Genomic DNA, 21,060 nt, shown 5'->3' with positions numbered 1-21,060 from the left:
CCATTTACTTTTTACATATCCTCATCCATAATACCATATACATAATGTCTAACTGGCAGCATAAAATGCCTGAAATCGTTCTTGCGCTAGCTTCACCACCTAGATGACATGGCTGATAGTTGAACAAGCTTGACATTGAATAGACTCTATTGGTATATTAACAGATTAACAGAAAATGTAATTATCATGAACGCCATTATGCACCTTGATATGCTGCGCTCGACATCATGTACGAGAATGGTCGGCAGCCCCAACTTTGAATCAACGCATCACTGGAGGCCTGCCCTCTTTGTTCCACTTGACACGACTCTGTACCCACTCCACAGCCGCCTGGACGCCAGACCCAAGCAGCGCGCTGACCGGCAGCACACGACTGTCACGGACGCCGCCTCCTGTTTCTCCTTCAAACACTTTCCGGACAAGCCCTTCCTTGATGCGAACCACTTCCACGCAGTCCTCACGGTCCTGCTTATTTGCTAACACCAGAATAGGAACACCGGCCACGTCGGCACTTTGTAAGACCGACTCGAGGACTTGCCGGCACTCGTCTAATCGTCCGAATTCACTGCTGCCCGCGTTGATTCCGACGTTTTGCTCTGAGAAGGCCTCAGCACTTGTGCTCCCTCTTGCGCCGTTGCGCGCTGGACCTGCCACGGAGCTTGCGCGCCGAGCAAGTCGTGCGATATCGGGATCTTGACCAACGTCGGCACTATCGACCACGAAGATGATCGCGTGGCAGCTAGTGTAGTAGCTCTGCCAAAGACCGCGCATCGAGATCTGACCTCCGACATCCCAAATCTTCAAGTTCATGTCTGGTAACGCTATCGTTGCGACATTCTGCCCGACGGTGGGGACGGTTTTTCCGGGGTTGGGGGCCGGAGCGCCATCAGAACGGGGTTGATACAGCGCCTTGATCTGGAGAGAGGAGTGTTGTTTTGCCGGCATTATCTAAGCCAAGCAGGAGAACAGAATACTCTTGAGGTTTAGAAGAATTAGCGTCGAAGGTCATGCGATCATGCGATCATGCGATGGGAGAGAGTAGTTACCTTCTTTACTTGTGGCGGCTAAGTACAGCGACTTGGCCAGGTGATACATGATCGCGTTCCCTATGGGGGGGAGCCCAAGGCCAAGCGCAAATAGAATTATAGGAAAACGGGATCGGAAGTAAAAATCATGACATCGCAGTCAGTTCTCTGACGTTGAAGCTCATGTTCCCCGGCCGCGTTGCAGCCTCATCCGTTTTGGGAAGTTAGGGCTTAGGGCTGAATTGTGATCTGGGGGATGTTGCAATCCGAACTACATCGGACATTTTGAATGTGCGCATCATACAGTTTTAACATCACATTCGTTCAAATATGTTCAATCTCAACTCAGAAATATGATAGAATGATAAACCCTACACTTCCCCGACAAATACTCCGGTTTCAGTTTCCCAGCTCGTTCTTCCCAGCAAATGGAAAATCGTCGATTTTTCCGAGTCTCCTCTTCTCCCCACTTGAAGGTGGACCGGTTTCCCAGGGTTTGTCAGCTTTTGATTATTGATCGACGGACCTGTCGATACGAACACCGCCCCATTTAGTCTGGGGCATTCACCTTTCCTCTTGAATTCCCTTGGCTACAAATGTCACATTCCCATATGGCCTTGCTATTGACCTCTGCTGAAAAGGCAATGTGACGAGGATCTCATCCTGCTTTGATTGGATGATCGACCTTGTTTTTCTACTGTCGCATGTCTATACCAGTATGCCACACCCTCGATCACTGATTTGATATACATCGCCGCCAATGGAGATTGATACTATCATCGTCGGTACGTCTATCATGGTTGACGTTGCATGCTGAAGCCATCGGGGACTTTTGCTCTGCTTGAGCCCCGCATCCCACCCCACGCCATTAGAAGTCCTTGTGAAACGGCAACTGATTGAACCGATTTTACCAGGCAATGGGCCGTCGGCTATGATCCTTTCATATATCCTCCATGGACATATCCCTTTCTACTCATCCAACCCTCCACATCCCGATCATCTATTGGACGCCAAGTTGAAAACTGCGCCAGAGATTTTGAATGCCGATGTGAATGCTCTTACAGCGCATTTTGACGCCTCCCGGCTATCTTACTCGACTCAGGCCCTTCCCGTGAACGTCTTACTGGACACACTTGTACGGCCAAGTGTGGATGTGGACGAGCCCGGCTGCATCTCGAATATTGATTGGCGCTCACAGCCCGAGAAGGCTGTCTCACATCTTGTTTTTGGAAAGTCCTTGAAGCCCGGAGGCCAATGGACTGAAGATCCATGGGGCGCAAGTTGGGATATCCAGACATTGAGTTATGCGGCAATGCTGTCCTTGCCCGGGTACTCCTTTGCCGACCATCACAAAGGAACGACAGGCGAAGAGCTACCATCTTATACCAGGCCCACGCGGCGCGAGATCGCCGATTACTTTGCTGCCTATCCGGGGGCTGCACATATCGATGATGCGTTTCGGTGTGGGGAACAATTGGAGGGCATTTCCCGCACCGCTACTGGGTTTTATGTTCGTTCTCATAACCTCCACTGCAAGCGCCTAGTCCTGGCAAGTGGAATCTTTTCCGAGATTCTCTCACCAGAGCCGGTGTTATGCCCATTACTTGAGACCAAGTCCTCGCCTAATGTCCCGCTACTCGTCGTTGGATCTGGCTTCTCCGCTGCAGATTCCATCATGTCCGCCTCCCCTAACCAAAAGATTTTACACATATACAAATGGTCTCCAAATGACCGCCCATCACCTCTTCGGGCCTGCCATCAGCAAGCATATCCAGAATATGCCGGTGTCTACCGTCTTATGAAACGATCCGCTCTCGCAGCCAAAGCCGCTAGTAAAGACCAGCGGCCAAAGTACCGACGCGCGACTTCAACGCCATTCCTTGAAAGCCGGAATTGGGAAGACCTCTATGAAGGTCTTCCTAATGTTGAAGTGACAGCCGTGGAAGTCCACGGCGACCTGGCGACGGTCACATTCCGCTGCCAAGATGGAACTGTTTTCTCTCAGACCGTGGGCGGCCTTGTATATGCTGCCGGCCGGCGAGGCACTCTAGATTACCTCGATCCCGAGCTCCGCTGTGAAGTGTTGGGGCAGGGCAATCAAGAGGATCCAGCAGTCACCGGCCAATCTCTCCGTGCGAAAGCAATCGAGGACCTCGAGGTGGCACCGGGAGTCTATATCATCGGCAGCCTGACTGGGGATTCTCTGGTCAGATTCTCATATGGTGGGTGCGTCTACGCTGCTCGGCATCTGATAGATGGCGAGCGAGACACCCGCAGTGACTATAGCAGTTACGCACCTTCTGCTAAACTACATGGGTCTTCGCTTTCCGTGATGAACGGCATGGATGGTCACCATGTCTACCCAAATGGCAATGCATCGGAGCTGGCTCGTGAAGATACCTTCAGCAAAGTGTCGACAGTCACAGACCAGTCCGCTGTACGTGGTTGGTGGAAGACATTCTCGCGCATGTGGAATGATCTTACACGATGAGTGTTTGGAGGATATGCATGTATATCACGATCCGATCTGTAAAACCCTAGAATTGGCTTGGAAAGGCACATATATTGTTTGATCTATCTTATTTTCGAGGATTTGTCCCCTACTCTGCAAGCTCTTCGGTTCCAGTACTTACAATCAAGTCCCGATTTTGGCGCAAGCACTTTTTGCAGAGAGCCCAGAGTTATAGAAGTTTATCTTATTGTTCTCCTTCAATAGCAACATGCAGCCGCTACAAATGATAGACCTCGAGAGAAATGCAAAGACTCGAATTCAAGAACTACCTTGGTACCCTTACCTGATGCGGTCACTTTGTTGGCTTCGAAGAATACATTGAAATGTATCAAATTACTCCAAAAGTACTATCATGGAACAATTATACAAATATACATTTGAAAGTAGGTCTGGTGGCAAGTGAGTCATGGTTACATCTTCTGTCTACCAATTCACCATAATGGATAATGGATAATTGAGATTCATTTTTAGCCTATTGAATAGAAAGTATAGAGAGGGAGAGAGAGTATAAAACATCCGAATATCCCAAATATTTCCATCCAGAGGTATTCCTAACTTGTGCCCTCAAAAGATGTGGCCATCCCACGACCCCATCTCGGCCTATGGCTTCACTCCTGTTTTATCGTCAGCAACTGCTCTTCTTGCAGATCCTCCAGCAACACCTGCCCCATTCATTGCAGTGACTGAAGTTCCCACTCCCGCAACGTCCCTCGCCCAGCGGATCGATGAGTATGCCAAGTCTCATCTTCCTGAGCCAACATACAATCATTCCCTTCGGGTTTACCACTTTGGACTTGCAATCAAGCGGTACAGGTTCCCCGAATGGGCCTTTACCGATGAAACCTACTTCCTTGCCTGCCTGCTTCACGATATCGGAACAACCCAAAGTAACTTGGAGGCCACCAGAATGAGCTTCGAGTTCTTTGGAGGCTTGAAAGCACTGGAAGTTCTACAGAACCTACAACCTTCCTTTGTAGGCGGGGGCGTCGCAGTCGCCCCGAAAGATCAGGCCGAGAGCGTGGCTGAAGCAGTCAACCGGCATCTAGACTTGTGTGAAAAGGGCAAAATCACGGCTCTCGGTCAATTGCTTCAGCTGGCAACAATCTTCGGTATGTTTCTCTATTAGAATGGTTCGGACACAAGATTCCTTGACGACCAAGGCCATACTACTATTCACTGGCCTTAACTAACCTAGAAACAGACAATACTGGTTCATATGCGGATCTCATTCATCCCTCGACTATCCAGGAGGGTTGCAACCATTTCCCTCGCCTGAAATGGAGTGGGTGCTTCGCTAGTACTATTCATGAAGAGAACCGGCTCAAGCCTTGGGCACATACAACGACACTCGGCGAGGAAGAATTCCCCAGTAAGGTGCTAGAAAATACTCTAATGGCACCCTATGAGTGAGGAACTTTTGAGGATCTCAGACTGATTGTGTTTGGTTACATGGAGAGAAATGAAATTGAAACAAAATGAGCGTATTGTCCTAATTTAATCCCTAAAGTAGGAAAGACTGACCAGTTGGTGTAGAGGTGATGGACGATGTATAGATGTCTTCCTCGATCTCGGACACAAAACAACCTTCATCCTCCACAGAAGCCATGCTTCAAGCCATCCTCGCCACTTTTTTTCTCCTCGTACCATTTTATTGCATATACAAACCCCCCAAGTCTGTTCATTCGTTACTGTCAACGTCGCTGGCCCGGCGTACTCTTCCGCGTAGACACAAACAACAAAGTGGTTGCATTGACGATTGACGACGCGCCCTCCGTACACACACCTGCAATTCTTCGTCTATTGCAATCGCACAATGCAGCTGCCACTTTCTTCTTGATAGGATCCCAGATCCCAGGACACGAATCTGTCTTGGCTGATCTCGTCCGAGCTGGCAACGAACTGGCCAACCATGCCATGTATGATGAACCATCGCGTGCACTCAGTGACGACGTCTTGGCAGATCAGATCCGATCAGTCCATGCCAGAATCCGGGAAGCATATGTCGCAGGAAATACACCACAGCCCGAGAATTGGCTCTTTCGCCCTGGCTCGGGATTTTTCAGCTCCCGGATGAGATCCCTTGTAAAGGAGCTGGGCTATCGGCTGGTGCTCGGCGATGTGTATCCGCATGACCCGCAGGTGCCATTTTGGAAACTGAACGCGAGTCATATTTTGAGTATGGTCAAGCCAGGGAGTATCATCGTGTGCCATGATCGGAGAGAGTGGATGGTGCCCATGTTACAGAAGGTGTTGCCGGAGCTGAATCGCAGAGGGTACCGCGTTGTCACAGTCTCCGGGTTATTGAAAGAGACCAGTTCAAGTCGATGTTCAAATTGATGGAAAAATGAATATTACAGGCTCTAAATGTACATGTTTTCCTTGTTGAAACGCTATGGGTATATTCGGACACTATTCTCAACGGGGCTAACCCATCATCTGCAATTGATCCTCCGGGGGCCAGCGGACTTGCGCAAAGCTCAAGCAGCGTTTGATACTCTGTAGATACTTGCGGGTAATCTCGTCACTCAGAATGTGTGCCTGCTGGTCACTCTGATGCAGCTTCTCTCGTGCAGATCGCTCGTGAATACCAACCATGGTCACACCGATGGGCCACGCTCTATAGGTATGTTAGCGTCATTTCTAAATTCTACCAGTGGGATCGACATACGCTTTACCGATGCTCACGCGTAGATAAGCATCATTTGCATCGACATATCGCCGTTGTTGCGCCTTGTGCACAATTTCAACAATTGGTTCCAACAGCCCATCCTCTAGGTCGGACTTCTCGAAGAGGCGGAACAACGGGGTCATGTTTTCGCGTGATTGGATCATGGCATTGAACGCTTGTTTTCCCTGGAAACTTTCTCGCACAGAGATGTCACGCCTTGCTAGTGCCAGTTCCCATTCCGACAAAACCATGTTGAAGTAAGACGCCAATTGCCGGAAAAGGAACAGACGGTTCTCTTGGTCCTTCGGGATCTTGGCTGGAATGATCATCTGTCCACCAGACACGGGCTCCAGGGTGGTGGGAATAGGTCCATCGGTCACCTTCTTCTTGGGAATAGCGGCCCGTTGAACTAGACGACGGTATCGTCGAAGACGGGCTCGATAGTCCTCTCCGAACAATTTTATCGGCGCATTCATCTCTCGTAATTTTGCAGTAAGCTCCTCCTCCTCGATATCTTCCTCTGCGTCACCGTCGGCTGGGGTATTCTCAGGCAGCTCAGGCAGACCGAGCCTCCGCCGCCGTTCACGTTCTTTGGCTGTTTCTTCTTCTTCTCTCCTCTTCTTCGACTCCTCGGCTAGTCTTCGCTTCTTCTCCTCGCGTTCTCGGTTTCGATCCGCTTCTTCTTCTTCGAGCTTGCGCTTATTCGCCATGCGCTCTTCGCGTTCCCGTGCAAGTCGCTCTTGCTCTTCGTTATAAGCTTCAATCCGGGCAGCTTCGACATCGCCTCGTCGCATATATTTCTTCGTTGGTGCTACGGGGGAGCTCTTCCCGGTATCTTTGCCAGATGGCTTGGAAGCATCGCTACCCTTGGCCTTGGAGATCTCCTTGGACATCAACGCGGCGAAATCCATGGCGGTGTTGCAGTGAGCTTGAATAATGCGATAATGCGACTGTGGCTCAAGATAAAAGTAGAAAAATAAATAAGGGAGAGTTGCGTCAAAGGAAGATGTGTGGAGGTTGAAGGAAAAAGAATGTTCGGCTTTGCACGTTCAGAGAACCCGCAGCTTTTTCGACGCCGCATTTGTCTCTTTCAACTACTCCCCTCAACCAAATTCCAAACATTCACCTTCAAGGACCTTTATCCAAGCTTTAATTTATATTCAAGTCATCGCATCTTCCATCTCTACTGTTTCCTCCCCATCCTCTGAATTGCAACCTCTGATTTTCACCCTACCATCCATCATGGCCGCTCCGTCGCGCGAGGGCCCCAAACCCTCGATCAACCGCCAGACCACTGCACCTTTTCATTTGAAGCTCTTCTACCGAGTTAACAACTACAACCCTCTATCCGACTACAGCATTCCCCCACCATCTCGCCGCGGAGGACCGGTCAGCGGACCGAATGCCATTCGTCCAACATCACCTGTCGCATCTACAGCGCTCCCACCACATCTGGAGATCTACACATGGCACTCATGCACACTTCGCGAGCTCTCGCAACTTCTTACTTCTGCTCTTCCTTCATTACTCCCTGACCCACCCGTTGGCACTCGTCTCTGCTTCCGACTGATTTACCCCGACGCGCGCGGCGCGGCAATGGGCGGCCCCGATGCGCGTGGTCGATACTTGAGCAGGGATTTAGGCAGTGCTATTGTTGGACCGAGAGATAGTCAGTTGCGCGCAGACGACGACGAAGATAAGCAGGAAGCACGACCTCGCCCTGGCCCACTCCGTTTCCAGGGCTCTGAAGCCGACAGGCCCCTGCAGGATGCCCGTTTCATCGTTGGAGACTACATTGAATGCGCAATTCTTCCACCGCTCGAGGACGGATCCGTTGCGCCCGCGCTCAATGGCGCGTCAGGCCCGATCATGGGACCCAGAGGTGGAGGTGGAGGTGGCATGCGCGCGTTCCGGGATAATGGATATCCTCGTGGGCCTGGCCGTGGTCCTCGTGGTGGTGGTGGTCCTCCCCATATGCCCCGAGGCGATTGGCATCGTGGTGAGCGACTGCCTGAAGGTGGACGAGGCCGTCGTGGATGGGCACCATATTGAGAGGGGCGAGGAGAAATCCAGTTCAAAAGCAAGTTTGTCAAAAGGGCGATGGATACCCATATTGAGACATTGTATGATTATCTAGTTTAAGGCCAATGAAGTCCGTACCATGTACTACATACAGTACCATCAAAAAAAAAAACAAGAATGATGTGCCCCCTGCCTCGGCGTTAGGGTAGCGCTCTGCCACTGGCCGAAGGGGTTACTATAGCTTCATGTTGCAGCATTTTAGCGATATCCCCACTAGGAAAATCTACTTATCTAACTCTCGACGATGTTGGCCTCTTCAATCGCCGTATGTAGTCTAAGTAGGCTTGAGGGTGAAGGGTATTCATCCTGTGGTCGTGTAGATACATAGGTAACTCTATGCGGCGTCCTGATATTCTGCTAGAGTGGAGCATATCAAGTTACAAAGGTTGAGTATGTAGATGCTCAGCTATTACCATCCATGGACGACCTCCAAGCTGGTGGCGAATAGATGCCTATCGGAAATCCGGGATAGCAACTGTCACTAGAATGGATACCACCTGTCTTTCGGATGGGATACCCCCAGGCTGTATGTTTGGCCTTTGAAGTAAACCCCAGGTCCAAGCACGGTACAGTAAGTCAACAAAATAAAGGAATCCATGCGGTATATGCTGTGATAAAGTACACGGCCCACGCAACGGGCGCCGGCACAAAAAGAAAAAGTCGGGCAAAATCCCCTCGACACACTAGTATCTCCAACACCTCAGTGTGTAGTTCTCCATGTCGCGTCATGTCACAGTCGCTGCTCGGTACGGGTTTGATACCGAAACGGGAATTGAATTATGAAGTTCATCGCTAAATGTTTACCACTCGGCGATCGAATCTCCCCTTCGCTTGCCACGGAACTCGAATTGGCCCTGCATATTGTTAGCGCGTGCTTCCCCGCGGGATTGGACCACAATCGCAATCCAACCACAATACGCCATTCCATACCTCGTACTTGTAGGCAATGTAGCCAAGGACGCCGGGAATCAGGCCCATGTAGACGAACGATATCATGGCATGGCGCGGGGTCCAGCGCCAGTATTTGTAACGGTTGGCATTGAGCTCTGTGGGTCCGTTAGTCAATCTTCAATCGGCGAGGATATGTTGTGTCGCAGGATGCTGGGTTCAACAGAGCTGGTCCAAGTAGCTCATGTGTATGCTTGCGCCAGTGTAATGCGTGAAACTCATCCGGAATCTTGGATCTTGGGAGATGGGGTTGGGGGGGCATGTACCGTAGTATTTCTGGAGGGCCGGGTCAAGGATCAGAGCTGGAACAATGGGTTAGCAATTCAGCTCACTGCACACAGGGGACTCTCAAAACTCACACTTGCTAGGACCAGCCATTGTTGCGGAAAGCGTTGAAGCGTAGACACAGAACCGACAACGCTTGCAAGCGTCGCCGGGATTGAAGTTGAAGGTCACATGATGATGAATCAGCTGAATGATGTAATCAGTTTTCGTCCTCACCATGTCTACATGCTAAGCTACGTTGTACATTCCAAAGATGAAATGATATATATTATTTTGTTTCTGTCTCTATTCCTTCTTCTTATCCTTGCTGGATAGTCTCATTATCGATGTATGCGGTTGCGGAGGTGTGAAATGATATCCGAGATCATCCGCCAACCAAATGTCTTCCATATCTCAGCGACGCAACGGGGTATAAATGAGATAAATGAGACCCGAGGGCTTAACGACTTATGGAAATCGATTGTGCCCTTTATCATAATTTCTAAATTACATAGAAGCCGAGAACTTTCCCTCAATCTCCTCAATCTTCTTCACGGCACGCTGGTACCCCTCGTTTCTCTCGAGGCGGTTAGCATACTCGACAAGAAGAGGGTATTTCTCCTTGTTCTTCTCCTCCTTCAACACTCTCATGGTAACAGCGATGACTGGGAAACTCAGTAAGATATCGGCAGCTGTCAGCTCCTTGCCGCAAATGTACTCGCCACCTTCAGGAGATGTGCGGAGCTGTTCCTCAAGGAAGGCGAGATTACCCTCAACATTGCGAGTGAGGAACTGATTCTCAACTTGTGAGGCAACAATGCTAGTGATAGGTCGAACAAAGAATGGAGGCGCGTTCCGAATAGCTGTCGGAAATGTCAGCGATGTTTCCAACGTTGGATCATCAACGCCATGCGAGCATCTACGGTGTTCACGCTTTAAATGAAAGATGACTTACAGTCGTTGACTAGGGTCATAACCAAGAAAGGCATCAAACTGCCCTCCACGTAGTGCATGAAGTAGCGATAGCGCATCCACTCCTCGGTCTCTCCACCCACTTTGCCCTCGCTGCCGGGCGTGTACCGTTGGGGTACTAGCGTCGGTCGCGCGCTACTAAAGTGGTCACAGAGATATTCGACGATCGCACCAGACTCCGCCAATACTAGCGGTTTTGTGGCGCCCGGTGCCTGGATGGTGATCACAGGCGACTTGCCCAGCGGGTGGACCTCCTTCAGCTCAGCAGGAGCGAGCTTGTCAGCGCGACGCTTGAAGATTTTGAGCTCATATTCCAATTTCAGTTCTTCCAAAAGCCAAAGGATTCTGTGACTTCGAGATTGCTCGAGCCTGGAATGTGGGTTATTATGATTCTGGAGAGACTGTGAGGAGCGTACCAATAGAGAGTAATCTTGCAACCTTGATTGTTGTCCATAATGTTATACTGTAACAGTGTTATATATTATGTATGAGATTCAAGAAAGCCCAAGTCACCAAGTCAACAAAGAAGAACTTCCAAGGATATAAATGCCCGCACGTGGATGATGTCAAGATGGCCCGAGGCTTCCAAGTTTATTTCCCAGAAGGGAAAAGAGGCCGAGACCTGCAGATCTTGAGTTCCGGACGATTCTGATTATCCAACATATTCAGGTGTTAGGCGTATAACAATCGTATTCGGACCATTCTACAATGCTTCTATTATGTGTAGACAATACTTAATGTGGCGACTATCTCCGACAAACTTTAGCATCAACAAATAGAGCTAACCGGAGTTCGTTAATAAGGACGTTCCGTACATGTCCTATGTTGTATAAGGGACCAAAATTCACAAATTTGGGCTGGACCGGTCAGAATTCTATCTGCTCTGTAGTTCTCTATTCTACTAGCACAATTTCCATTTTATGCTGGAGGGTTATCCACATGTTCATGTTGATCATCCCACTACCGAGGCTTCACCGGCTGTATATAGACTATGTATTCACATCCGCAGGTAAAGGAATATTGATATGAGAAGGGCCTGAAATTGCCCGAAGCTCTGAATCTCCCTGAATTGCGTGTTTTCCGTCATATGACAGGCCAAAGGTGGGCTATTCTCTGTTAACAGCAATCATGGTATCAACACGCAGTAGTGACTATTAGGAGGACGGAATCTCCTTTTTTTTGGGGGGGGAAACGCAAGGCTATTTTCTAATCCGATTCCCATGAATAGGATCCTCAGAATTATCCATGCTGGTCAGAAGTAGATATCGAGGAACTTAAAATAAAGCTTGACAACGCTCCTCTTCCAGAGTTGCATCAGAAGTCATGGTTCAAGGGTCAATCACAGGGGCATAGTTCCCAGCAGGAGAAGAGGGTTTTAGATGAACGATACGTTGGCTTAACGTGTGTGGTAGATTAATGTAAATATAAATACATGGATGCTTCATATCCACATATACTCAGACTTCCCTTATAGCCTTACCGGCTCTGTATCAAGGGGAACTAGTACATGTCCCTCCGTGACCAGGGAGTTCTTGCACGAGCGGGCCGAGACCAGATCGGATAAATTGCCGAGTGTGACCTCAGCGATCTCCTCGAGGGCCTCGCGTGTGAAGAACCCCTGGTGACCACAGATCAAGACGTTGTGGAAGGTCATTAGGCGCATCAGCACGTCGTCGTCGATGATCTCCCCGGAGTGATCGTTATAGAAAATCTCGCCTTCGGCTTCGTAGACATCCAATGCCAACCCGCCCAGCTGCTTGGTCTTCAGCGCTTGGATGACCGCCGTGGTATCGATGAGTCCACCCCGCGAGGTATTGACCAGTAAGGACCCCGGTCTAATGCGCGCCAATGTCTCTTCATTGATGAGATGCTTCGTGCTGTCCGTGAGGGGACAATGCAGACTAACGATGTGGCTCTCCTGTAGCAGGGTGTCGAGGTCAACTAACGTCCCGAACTGGCGGAACTCTTCGCCGGCAAAGGGGTCGTGCGCGAGTAGTCGGCACCCGAAGCCGTGGAAGATGCGCGCGGCTGCGAGTCCGATACGTCCCACGCCGATGATCCCCACGGTCTTGCCATGCAGAGTATTCCCAAGGAGACCTTCGATGTTGAAATTGCCCTCACGCACACGATTGTATGCGCGGTGAGTCTTGCGATTCAAAGTCTGGATCAGGGCCACTGCGAACTCCGCCACGGCTTCGGGGGAATATGCCGGGACGTTCGCCACAAAGAGGCCTAGCTCTTCGGCAGTTTCGAGATGGACATGGTTGAATCCCGCACAGCGGAGCAAGATGGCACGGATCCCGTAGGCATGAAGGGCTCTCAGCACGCGGTCGTCCAGGGTGTCGTTGACAAAGACGCACACTGCATCGCAACCTTGGGCTGAGGGGCACGGTCTCCTCAGACAGCGCGAAGGCATGGTACTCAATGGTGCAGAGCTCGGGAAAGTGCTGGTCACGCACCTGGTCCAAGTAGGTGCGGTCGTAGGATTTGGCACTAAAGACCGCCAGCTTCATGATAGATATTTTTTGTGATCTGGGGGTTCCAAGGTTTGCATATTGAACTATAACAAAGTCATGACGACATGGGTGTTATCGTATGACGCCTGCAAGCGGCGATTTTGGGATGACCTCGGGAGGTACTTCCCCCAGATCTCCGACTGCAACCTCCCGCATTCCAGTGCAGATGTAGTACACTGTATGTTGTACTCTTCCAATCCTCCAGAGGTCTTAGAAGCGGGATATGGCCTATATGAAATACTACCTCTTACCTAGTTAGGTACTAGCTTATTCCTAGTATGCATCAACCGTCATTACAGGAGTACTCCGTAGGCGGAATACCTCCGTACTCCCTCTGAAACCAGTTCCAATCGCAACTTCAATGATTTTTTCTCTATTTTGTTCTCCCGAGATTGAGGTTTAACATTGACCTCGGCTCCAAAACCCAGTGCCCACAACTTCCCGAGGTCTTCTGGATGATTACTTTTTTCAGACATGCAGATAATCTTATATTTAATTTATTTCTATTTCCTACGAGTTGATTGGATACTTCGGTCTCAGATTTCCGCGGGGCTCCGGCATCCGCTGGAGGGTCAGGCCAATAGGATGATTGAGATTGGAACGGCCCAATCATCGCTCGACGATAAGAAGAGACGCCACAAACTGTCTGATTGGTCACTGTTTACCGTAGTTTGACGCTAGTGAACCTAAGGATCCCCGAGGAAGGAGCGACATTTTCCCTTTTCTTTTTCCTATTTTCCAGTTTTGTCTTGGATAAATGAAAACTGCAAGTGCATGTTACATTGTTATATTATTTTTTTAGATTGTATTATTATTATTCCACTTCATATGTCTGTAAGTACAGTATGTGAGTCTTAAATACAATATAATTATGTAAACCTTGGAATCTGGGAAGTAGATCGGAACTGTGTCCTTGACCCAATTTGCGGATTCCAAGGTTCAAGTGGAGAGACCGCAAAAGGAAACCCGTCACTGGGGCTTCATATGGAAAACCGGTCTGGGTAATCAGAAATGGCGGTCAAAAGAAAGTCGAGGTAATCCAGATCTCTAGTCCAGTTTATGATTTCATATCGGGGAAATGTATGTTGTATGTAAATCACTGTGGAGGAAAAGGAAAAAAAAAGAAGTAAAAAAAAGTACGTCCTACAAGATGTACTCGATAAACAACATTGTACGTGGAAAAGACACACGGGCTACATAATAGTACTTGGCGGTACTTGGCCCCTGCGCATGTATATTCCCCGCCACCAAGTACCCAGAAGTAGAAGGCAGACAAGTTGTCCTCCCCATACACACGAGATACAATACAATACCAGATCTAAAAAGTAACAGTATCACAGCCATGTACTCTCAGAGTAGTATGCTCTTCACCTCCAGAGCTTCTCCTTCACCTCCTTTTCCTTTATTTATTTTGTCTCTTCTTCTTCTTCTTTTTTCCACTTCTCAACACTGTTCACCCGTTCTCATCTCCAATATCTCCACTTAATCCACTCTCTGCATACGAAAATACAATCTTAGCTCCAACGTTCCTGTCCCCACTACGTTCGACCACTCACAGTCGACCTGTTTTCTTGCCTCTTCCCCGGCTGAACGGCTCTCTGTGTACTCCGTACTGACATTTATTCGAACTCCTTTTTGCCCCTCGGTATCTGCTTTTTGCCGCTGAGCTTGGGATTGCCCTTTATACTCTACTCTTAACATTCCGCCTCCCACCTTTTCAATTCAACACATCCCAATCCTCTCCCTGTCAACCATCTTTTTTTTTTATCATCATGGCGACTCATGTTTTGACCAACCCGGCAACCAACCAGATTTCGGTTTATGGTCAACCATCCCCAACTAACTCCGCCACCAACACTCCCTCCAACAATTCCCCCACCTCCCCTCGCATGACCACCGCTTCCCTGCACCAACTTCCTCTCCAGTCGCGACAGCTGCGTCCTCTGAAGGGCCCCCTCTATGTGCCTGCAGCCCTGCGACCCACTGAGCGACCCCAGAAATCATCGCCCATTACCCCACCCCGCAGCGCACACGGCTCTCTTGACAGCCTGAACGAGGACTCGTCCGAACCTATCAGCCGCCGCTCCACCATGGAGAGTCAGTCCAGCGAAATAAGCCAGAGCGCCCAGCATGAGTGGATGAAGAACGAACACCTGGGTGCGGTAACCGGCCTTCCGACCCGAACACACTGGAAAGTGAGTATCTCGAGAAAGAAAAAAAAGTTCCTTCTTTTCCTTCCTTCCGCGCCTTTATAGGGATCGGGTTCGGTTTGGATTGCGCAGTTCTCAAAGCAAATGTCGTGTTGAGCTCGTCATTTCCGAGAAATGGCGTGCTATAAGTCCACCGCCTCAGCCCTGTCGCATCCCACATGTCTTTTGATCGCATTGGTCACTCTTAAGAGGACAATTGCTAACTTTATTCAGGCTGACTCTGCCTCTTCCAACTGTGATTCTCCAACTTGCCGCTCCTCATTCGGCATTTTCCTGCGCCGCCACCACTGCCGTCACTGTGGCCACGTCTTCTGCGCCTCCCACACACCTCATCTCGTTCCCCTCGACCAGGATGCCCGCTTCCATCCCGATGGTGTCCCCTCCCGTGCCTGCGATCTGTGCTGGAGCGCCCACCAACGTTGGGAAGAGAACCGTTCCGACCGTCTGAACAAGATCCAGAATACCATCGATGCTCAGCAGATTGGCATCTCTGGTGCCGACTCCCAGGGCATGAATACCGAGAATCCCGAGTCCACCGTGGGTCAGACCGAGGTCGCTGCCTCCGTTCCTCGTGACTGGAATTGGAGCACTTTCTAAACGCATTGCCATATTTCCTTTACTGTGGCCAGCAGGACTGCTGCAGCTCGGCGTTTCACTTGATCTTACTTGTCATAATCTTCTTCACTTTACCGAGTCATGCCCGCGCGTGACCTGCTTTTTCTCTATTGGCGACCATGGCTTTGGCGTTTCTGACAGGCCCTGGGCCCTGGGCTTTGCTTCTCTGTTTCTCTGTTTTCTGCAGTCATGTCATGACTTTGCATGCCTAGAGGGTTCTCATCGGCCCTTAGCGACCCGGTTGCTTTCTGCTTTTCTGCTTTTTTTTTTTTGTTTTTGTTTTGTTTTTTGTTTTTCTTTTTTTGCTTTGCGTTGATCAGATACTCATCGGCCCTTAGCGGCTCGGTTGATTTTTGTATCTGTTTTCTTTTCTTTTTTTTTTCTTCTTTGCGTCGATACTCATCGGTCCTTAGCAGCCCGGTGGAGTTTTTATTTCTTTTTTCATTTCTTTTGCTTTGCGTTGATCAGGATACCCCGTCGGTTTTTGTTGCGCGGCGATCTCATTTGATGTTTCTTCTTTACTGGTCCCTGATCCCATGCTTGAGGGAATGTGATATTCTTGCAATTCCCGTTCAAATCTAGTTCGATTTAGTTCGATCTAGTCGAATCCATTGATATTGAACCCATATGAGCTTTTTCTCTACTCGTAGACTATGTTTGCCCCATGTAGATCATCATTATTTATCCAGAACCACCCGCCGGAACATACCCACATGCTCAATCCCTTCCTCATCCCACCGACCCAACGACTGATCCGTTGCAAATCCAAGCCCAGCATACATCCCCTCCACATCCACCTGGGCATGCACAAGGACCAACCCCCGCCACGGAGTCGGAGTAACAGGTGATTTCCCCCTCGCAGCGATCTGCGCCGCGGCCTCATCTATATCTGCCGCATGCACAGCCGCCCAGCCCAGCGCCGTCTCCACTAATCGTCGCCCAAGTCCGAGGCCGCGGAACGACGGCATGATCGCCACCCGGGTCAGCTTGATACAAGGTTCGTGCGTCCAGTCGAATTCGGGCACTCCCCGCGCGACTGCCGCCGCTGGCGCTTCCGTGAGATGGGCGTGAGGTACCTGTGGCGGGGGTACCAGGCGGATAACCCCCACCGGCGTGGAGGTCGCAGCGGAGTTGTCGTATAGTACCCAATGCCAGCTGCGGGCATCGTCGCTGTCGATCTCGGAGTCTGCGGTGCAGTGCTGCTCGTCGATGAAGACGGACTTTCGGATTATCATTGCATCATTGAAGATAGTGGGGTTGGTGTTGTTGCTTAAGTCTTGGGATGGGAGTACTAGCTTTGCGTTGGGTCCTGGAGGCGGCTGTATTGAAGTGCTAAACGTTGATTTGGTTGCCATTCTGGTAGGTGATGGAAAAAAAAAGAAGAAGGTTAAAGGGTCTTCAATGGCAATGACAGTGAAGATCTGGGAAGTTGAAGGAGCTAAAGGTCATGGCGGAAGGCCCATGCAGATATATAGATACCGACGAGATCAGCCACAAAACATTGAACGCTACCCGTCGTTGGGTTTGGATATAATTGAAGACGACGAGACAGTGCTCTTATCACAGCGAAGTTATAATACATATGTACCCTTTGAAGCCATGCTCGTTTTATAGTCTCATGGTTCAATACAATCTGATGCAAACAGAACAAACAGCACCAAAATATCATTTCGATAGCGAAAATCCTCCCATTTCTCCGACCAACATTCCATACTCCCAATGTCCCTCTACTTTGATGCGGTTGCTATCTTGACTGCACCCTCCTCAGGGGGCTCATTCAAGTCCCGGGTTTACAGCGCTCGGGACCTGCGCGCATCTCCAGCGCAGATCTATGCGTTGATCACGGAGGCTGCTAAATGGGACACGGTGCTGGCAGAAGTCATTGACAAGTCAGGCATTCTCGCCCTGGAGCGCAAGGTGAGCTGACTTTAGAGGAACCACCTGAGATACCTACTGACTGACTAAGTGATTTCCATCTAGCTCTCTCCACTTCTTGCTCTTCTCCTCGTTCATGATCACCTACTCGCGAAAAAGGGCATTGCCGCACCAGCAACCCACACACTGCGCCAGACAGTGGAGCGTCACAAGGCCAGGCTAAGGGCTGAGTTCACCAAGGCCCGTGTCCGTCGTGGGTGTGCCACTATCGAGCAATTCAAGTCTGTCGTCATACGTGAGAAACGACTGGCTGATGGAACCAGCCACTTCGTGTACCCGCGCTGGGTGCGCATCAATAATATCCGCACTACACTTGAAGAGCAGATGAGCACTACGTTCAAGTCTTACCGTCGGGTAGACACTCTTGCAGAATTGGCCCCAGAAGACGAGCTGGAAAGCCGAAAGCCAGAGCCTCGATTGTTCATCGATGCCAACATTCCAGATTTGGTGGCGGTACCTTTCGGCGCAGACTTCACTGCCTCATCTGCCTACAAAACCGGAGAAATCATTCTCCAGGACAAGGCGTCCTGCTTTCCGGCATATCTCCTGTTAGGTGACTGTGGGCCCAGCAAGCCATGGGAGGGCGACTTGATTGATGGCTGTGCTGCCCCCGGAATAAGACTACGCACTTGGCTTCGCTTCTGGCCAAACAACAAAAGGGGAACAAAGACAGCAAACAGAGAATCTTTTCTATGGATGCATCTACCATGCGTTCCAGAACGCTGCAGAAAATGGTTAGTCTGGCCGGGGCTGACTCGGTCACTGTGCTGCAGGGTCAGGATTTCCTTGCGCTTGACCCGGAAGATGAACAGTTTGAGAAAGTTACTGGGTTGTTGTTGGATCCCAGTTGTTCTGGTAGCGGAATCATCGGCCGTGACGATGTCCCTCAGTTCACACTCCCTGCTGCGGCAGCATACAAGGCGCCCAAGTCACATGGAAAGAAAAGGAAACGCCCAGGCAACGAAGACGAAGCAGATGGTGAACAGTCGAAAGCCACCATGGGAACTCCGCAGGCAGCGCCCATAGATGAAAATGATATCCCAGATGGGACAATCGACTCAGAGCGACTGACCAAACTATCAAGCATCCAAGCGCGGATCGTTGAACACGCTCTGCGTTTCTCGAATGCTACCCGTGTGACGTACAGTACTTGTTCTATTCACTTAATTGAGAATGAGGGTGTCGTGGCTCGCATTCTGAATTCTCAGGTCGCCAAAGAGCGCGGCTGGCGCCTCCTGCGGCGCGATGAGCAGCCTGATGGCTTGCGTCGATGGAAGAAACGAGGTGTCCGAGAGGAGCGGCCAGCTGAAGGAGAGACAGGGCCATCGGGCACGGTAGATCTCTCTGACGAGGCACTAGAAGCGTGCATCAGATCCTGGCAAGGCGACGCAGAAGGCCTCGGAGGATTCTTCGTAGCTGGATTCATTCGTGACCCTGGTCACGCTATCGCGGCTGTTCCGGCGAAGGGAAGTGGACACGACAAGCACGGTGAGAGCGATGAAGAGGAAAAAGAGGAAAAAGATGAAGACGATGAAGACGATGAAGACGATGAAGACGAAGACGATGAAGACGATGAAGACGATGAAGAATGGGGAGGATTCTCCGATTAGACAAAAATTATATATTAATGCAAGTTTGCCCAGCGTGCAACAATCCCCGAGAGCATCTGTTTGATATCGTACATTCAAGTCTTCTGGCATATGATGCAGTTTGAGACTCGAACAGACGTACACGCGACTAGAGGAATTTCCGTGACCGGTTTCGGACCTGTGAACTGGTATAGATGTCCAATTTGACAGCGACCAAGACAACTTCGTATGCCCCGGTAGGGCCTGTCTGCACTTGCAATCGCCATTGTCCTGTCCGAACAACCCAGGGCCGATCGTCCGTATTATCGACCCGTGGGCGTTTAGCTGCAGGGACATCATCCTCGCCAGCTTCGGCCTTGGCTCTTGGTATCCTCAAATGCTGGGGGTCTTGTTCTCCATCCACCGTGAGATCAGTTTCACGGTCGACACGGACCTTAATTGGGACTTGGCCCAATGGTGGATGTGAATCAGGCAGGTTCATCTTTTTGCCTACCGTCTGTAACAGGCTGGCAATTCTTTGCTTTGACAGGCCTAGGAAGTCAGCACGCATGCTCCCCGGATGGATCAGACTAGACTCATCGCCGATCTCGACCACCAGATCCGCAGCGCTCTCGTCTACAAAGGGGCGCGCGTATGTGACCATTCCACCCATAGGCGACCCAGAAACCGTATGAGAGGCAAACTGAATCCCAGACGGTCGCACATCCTCAAGCCGGATGACTATTTCCAAACGATGGCTGAAGGGATTCGTGGTTATCTGATGCGGTATCAACTTTTGTTCCAAGCCGCGTAGGTGGAAATAACGACAGTCGCGTAGGAGCGAAGCCCGATGATCCTCGTTTCTGATATGTAGGGGATACCCGCGCAGCAGATGCAGGAGCTCATCGAAGACATCCGCCGATCGGTTCGGCACGCTTGGGGGGATGATGGCCGGAGGTCGCAAGAGACCCTGGCGGTCCAGGCCCGGGAACACCTCGGACGGGGAGGCAAAGAAGGCGGCAAATCCGAGGGTGAAGAAGTTTGGGGAATCACCGGGACCTGAGAAGATATCGCGGGGGATCTGGAAGTGTCGGTCGCCGATCTGAATAAAGCATTCGGACTCGAACAGCTGGGACATCAATCGGGGCACTATCGGGGTCAGCCATTACTTTCCATGGTATATGGACAGAGAATGCGAATGCTCACATGTATAGAATTGCGCATCTGCGAATAGCTTCACGAATTGCGCGCCATCCTGGGGCCGTACATGATAGCCTAGATGCACCACCTATCAGTCTCCGTCCGTGTTTGTCCATGGTGTCCCATACCTGCAGATGCCTAGCAATTTCGCGGAATGTCGTGGGATCGCGATCGATATAGAGGGTCCTTATGTTGGCGACATCTTGACTCTGAAGCAATTGATCCTCAAAGAAGCGTGAAAAGTAGGATGGAGCTGTTGGAAAGGGGTCAGTTTCGAAGTTGGATGGGAGAGAATAAGTGCGTTTACCATCAGAGGCAATTGAAGCACCCGAGAGACGAAAGATCTCGGAACCAATCTGAATAGAGAAGACTTTCTCTTTCGGCAGATTACATTTGCTAGAGGGAGTTTGGGTGTCCATTGTTTGAGAAAGGTCAAGGTCGTCAAAGTCCGGGCGGAGAAGTTACTCTCACCCAACTATCTACACACACACACACACACACACTAGACTACACACTACAACACTACTATTACAAGAATAGTTTAT

At 50.2% G+C, this 21,060-nt stretch overlaps 12 protein-coding genes across 12 annotated transcripts; 5 read left to right on the top strand and 7 right to left on the bottom strand.

Moving 5' to 3' along the window:
- Positions 1-261: 261 nt before the first annotated feature.
- On the bottom strand, positions 262-945 carry N7519_004919 (ADP-ribosylation factor family protein; the record flags this gene model as incomplete). The annotated part of the gene is made up of 1 exon (XM_057291695.1): positions 262-945. One exon carries the CDS (start codon positions 943-945, stop codon positions 262-264), a length of 684 nt encoding a protein of 227 aa, XP_057146506.1.
- An 840-nt stretch (positions 946-1,785) lies between these two features.
- On the top strand, positions 1,786-3,516 carry N7519_004918 (uncharacterized protein; the record flags this gene model as incomplete). The annotated part of the gene is made up of 2 exons (XM_057291694.1): positions 1,786-1,810; positions 1,940-3,516. 2 exons carry the CDS (start codon positions 1,786-1,788, stop codon positions 3,514-3,516), a joined length of 1,602 nt encoding a protein of 533 aa, XP_057146505.1.
- A 592-nt stretch (positions 3,517-4,108) lies between these two features.
- N7519_004917 (putative urea hydro-lyase/cyanamide hydratase) lies at positions 4,109-5,874 on the top strand (the record flags this gene model as incomplete). The annotated part of the gene is made up of 3 exons (XM_057291693.1): positions 4,109-4,646; positions 4,739-4,906; positions 5,264-5,874. The coding sequence occupies 3 exons, from the start codon at positions 4,109-4,111 to the stop codon at positions 5,872-5,874; spliced, it is 1,317 nt and encodes a 438-aa protein (XP_057146504.1).
- An 87-nt stretch (positions 5,875-5,961) lies between these two features.
- On the bottom strand, positions 5,962-7,242 carry N7519_004916 (mRNA splicing protein PRP18; the record flags this gene model as incomplete). Its single annotated transcript, XM_057291692.1, has 2 exons — positions 5,962-6,154; positions 6,206-7,242. Coding segments are annotated over 2 exons (1,230 nt in total), but the record flags the coding sequence as incomplete, so codon positions are not given.
- A 205-nt stretch (positions 7,243-7,447) lies between these two features.
- N7519_004915 (SAP18 family protein) lies at positions 7,448-8,257 on the top strand (the record flags this gene model as incomplete). Its single annotated transcript, XM_057291691.1, has 1 exon — positions 7,448-8,257. One exon carries the CDS (start codon positions 7,448-7,450, stop codon positions 8,255-8,257), a length of 810 nt encoding a protein of 269 aa, XP_057146502.1.
- Positions 8,258-9,087: 830 nt separating this feature from the next.
- N7519_004914 (uncharacterized protein) lies at positions 9,088-9,613 on the bottom strand (the record flags this gene model as incomplete). Its single annotated transcript, XM_057291690.1, has 4 exons — positions 9,088-9,141; positions 9,218-9,333; positions 9,502-9,537; positions 9,595-9,613. The coding sequence occupies 4 exons, from the start codon at positions 9,611-9,613 to the stop codon at positions 9,088-9,090; spliced, it is 225 nt and encodes a 74-aa protein (XP_057146501.1).
- Positions 9,614-10,006: 393 nt separating this feature from the next.
- N7519_004913 (glutathione S-transferase) lies at positions 10,007-10,925 on the bottom strand (the record flags this gene model as incomplete). The annotated part of the gene is made up of 3 exons (XM_057291689.1): positions 10,007-10,362; positions 10,455-10,840; positions 10,888-10,925. The coding sequence occupies 3 exons, from the start codon at positions 10,923-10,925 to the stop codon at positions 10,007-10,009; spliced, it is 780 nt and encodes a 259-aa protein (XP_057146500.1).
- A 1,014-nt stretch (positions 10,926-11,939) lies between these two features.
- Positions 11,940-12,984, bottom strand: N7519_004912 (2-hydroxyacid dehydrogenase; the record flags this gene model as incomplete). Its single annotated transcript, XM_057291688.1, has 2 exons — positions 11,940-12,789; positions 12,845-12,984. The coding sequence occupies 2 exons, from the start codon at positions 12,982-12,984 to the stop codon at positions 11,940-11,942; spliced, it is 990 nt and encodes a 329-aa protein (XP_057146499.1).
- Positions 12,985-14,759: 1,775 nt separating this feature from the next.
- N7519_004911 (FYVE zinc finger domain-containing protein) lies at positions 14,760-15,794 on the top strand (the record flags this gene model as incomplete). Its single annotated transcript, XM_057291687.1, has 2 exons — positions 14,760-15,182; positions 15,411-15,794. The coding sequence occupies 2 exons, from the start codon at positions 14,760-14,762 to the stop codon at positions 15,792-15,794; spliced, it is 807 nt and encodes a 268-aa protein (XP_057146498.1).
- A 695-nt stretch (positions 15,795-16,489) lies between these two features.
- N7519_004910 (GNAT family N-acetyltransferase) lies at positions 16,490-17,167 on the bottom strand (the record flags this gene model as incomplete). The annotated part of the gene is made up of 1 exon (XM_057291686.1): positions 16,490-17,167. The coding sequence occupies one exon, from the start codon at positions 17,165-17,167 to the stop codon at positions 16,490-16,492; it is 678 nt and encodes a 225-aa protein (XP_057146497.1).
- Positions 17,168-17,531: 364 nt separating this feature from the next.
- Positions 17,532-19,357, top strand: N7519_004909 (rRNA (cytosine-C5-)-methyltransferase RCM1; the record flags this gene model as incomplete). Its single annotated transcript, XM_057291685.1, has 3 exons — positions 17,532-17,729; positions 17,793-18,295; positions 18,466-19,357. The coding sequence occupies 3 exons, from the start codon at positions 17,532-17,534 to the stop codon at positions 19,355-19,357; spliced, it is 1,593 nt and encodes a 530-aa protein (XP_057146496.1).
- Positions 19,358-19,484: 127 nt separating this feature from the next.
- Positions 19,485-20,934, bottom strand: N7519_004908 (uncharacterized protein; the record flags this gene model as incomplete). The annotated part of the gene is given in 4 exon segments (XM_057291684.1): positions 19,485-20,464; positions 20,522-20,590; positions 20,601-20,768; positions 20,823-20,934. The coding sequence occupies 4 exon segments, from the start codon at positions 20,932-20,934 to the stop codon at positions 19,485-19,487; spliced, it is 1,329 nt and encodes a 442-aa protein (XP_057146495.1).
- Positions 20,935-21,060: the final 126 nt, after the last annotated feature.

Source organism: Penicillium mononematosum (assembly GCF_028829835.1).
Source record: "Penicillium mononematosum strain IBT 11891 chromosome Unknown utg000003l:1.0-8172316.0:1.0-8177699.0, whole genome shotgun sequence".
Taxonomy (NCBI): domain Eukaryota; kingdom Fungi; phylum Ascomycota; class Eurotiomycetes; order Eurotiales; family Aspergillaceae; genus Penicillium; species Penicillium mononematosum.
The sequence above is the reverse complement of the archived record's forward strand: the minus strand, read 5'-3'. Positions and strand labels throughout refer to the sequence as shown.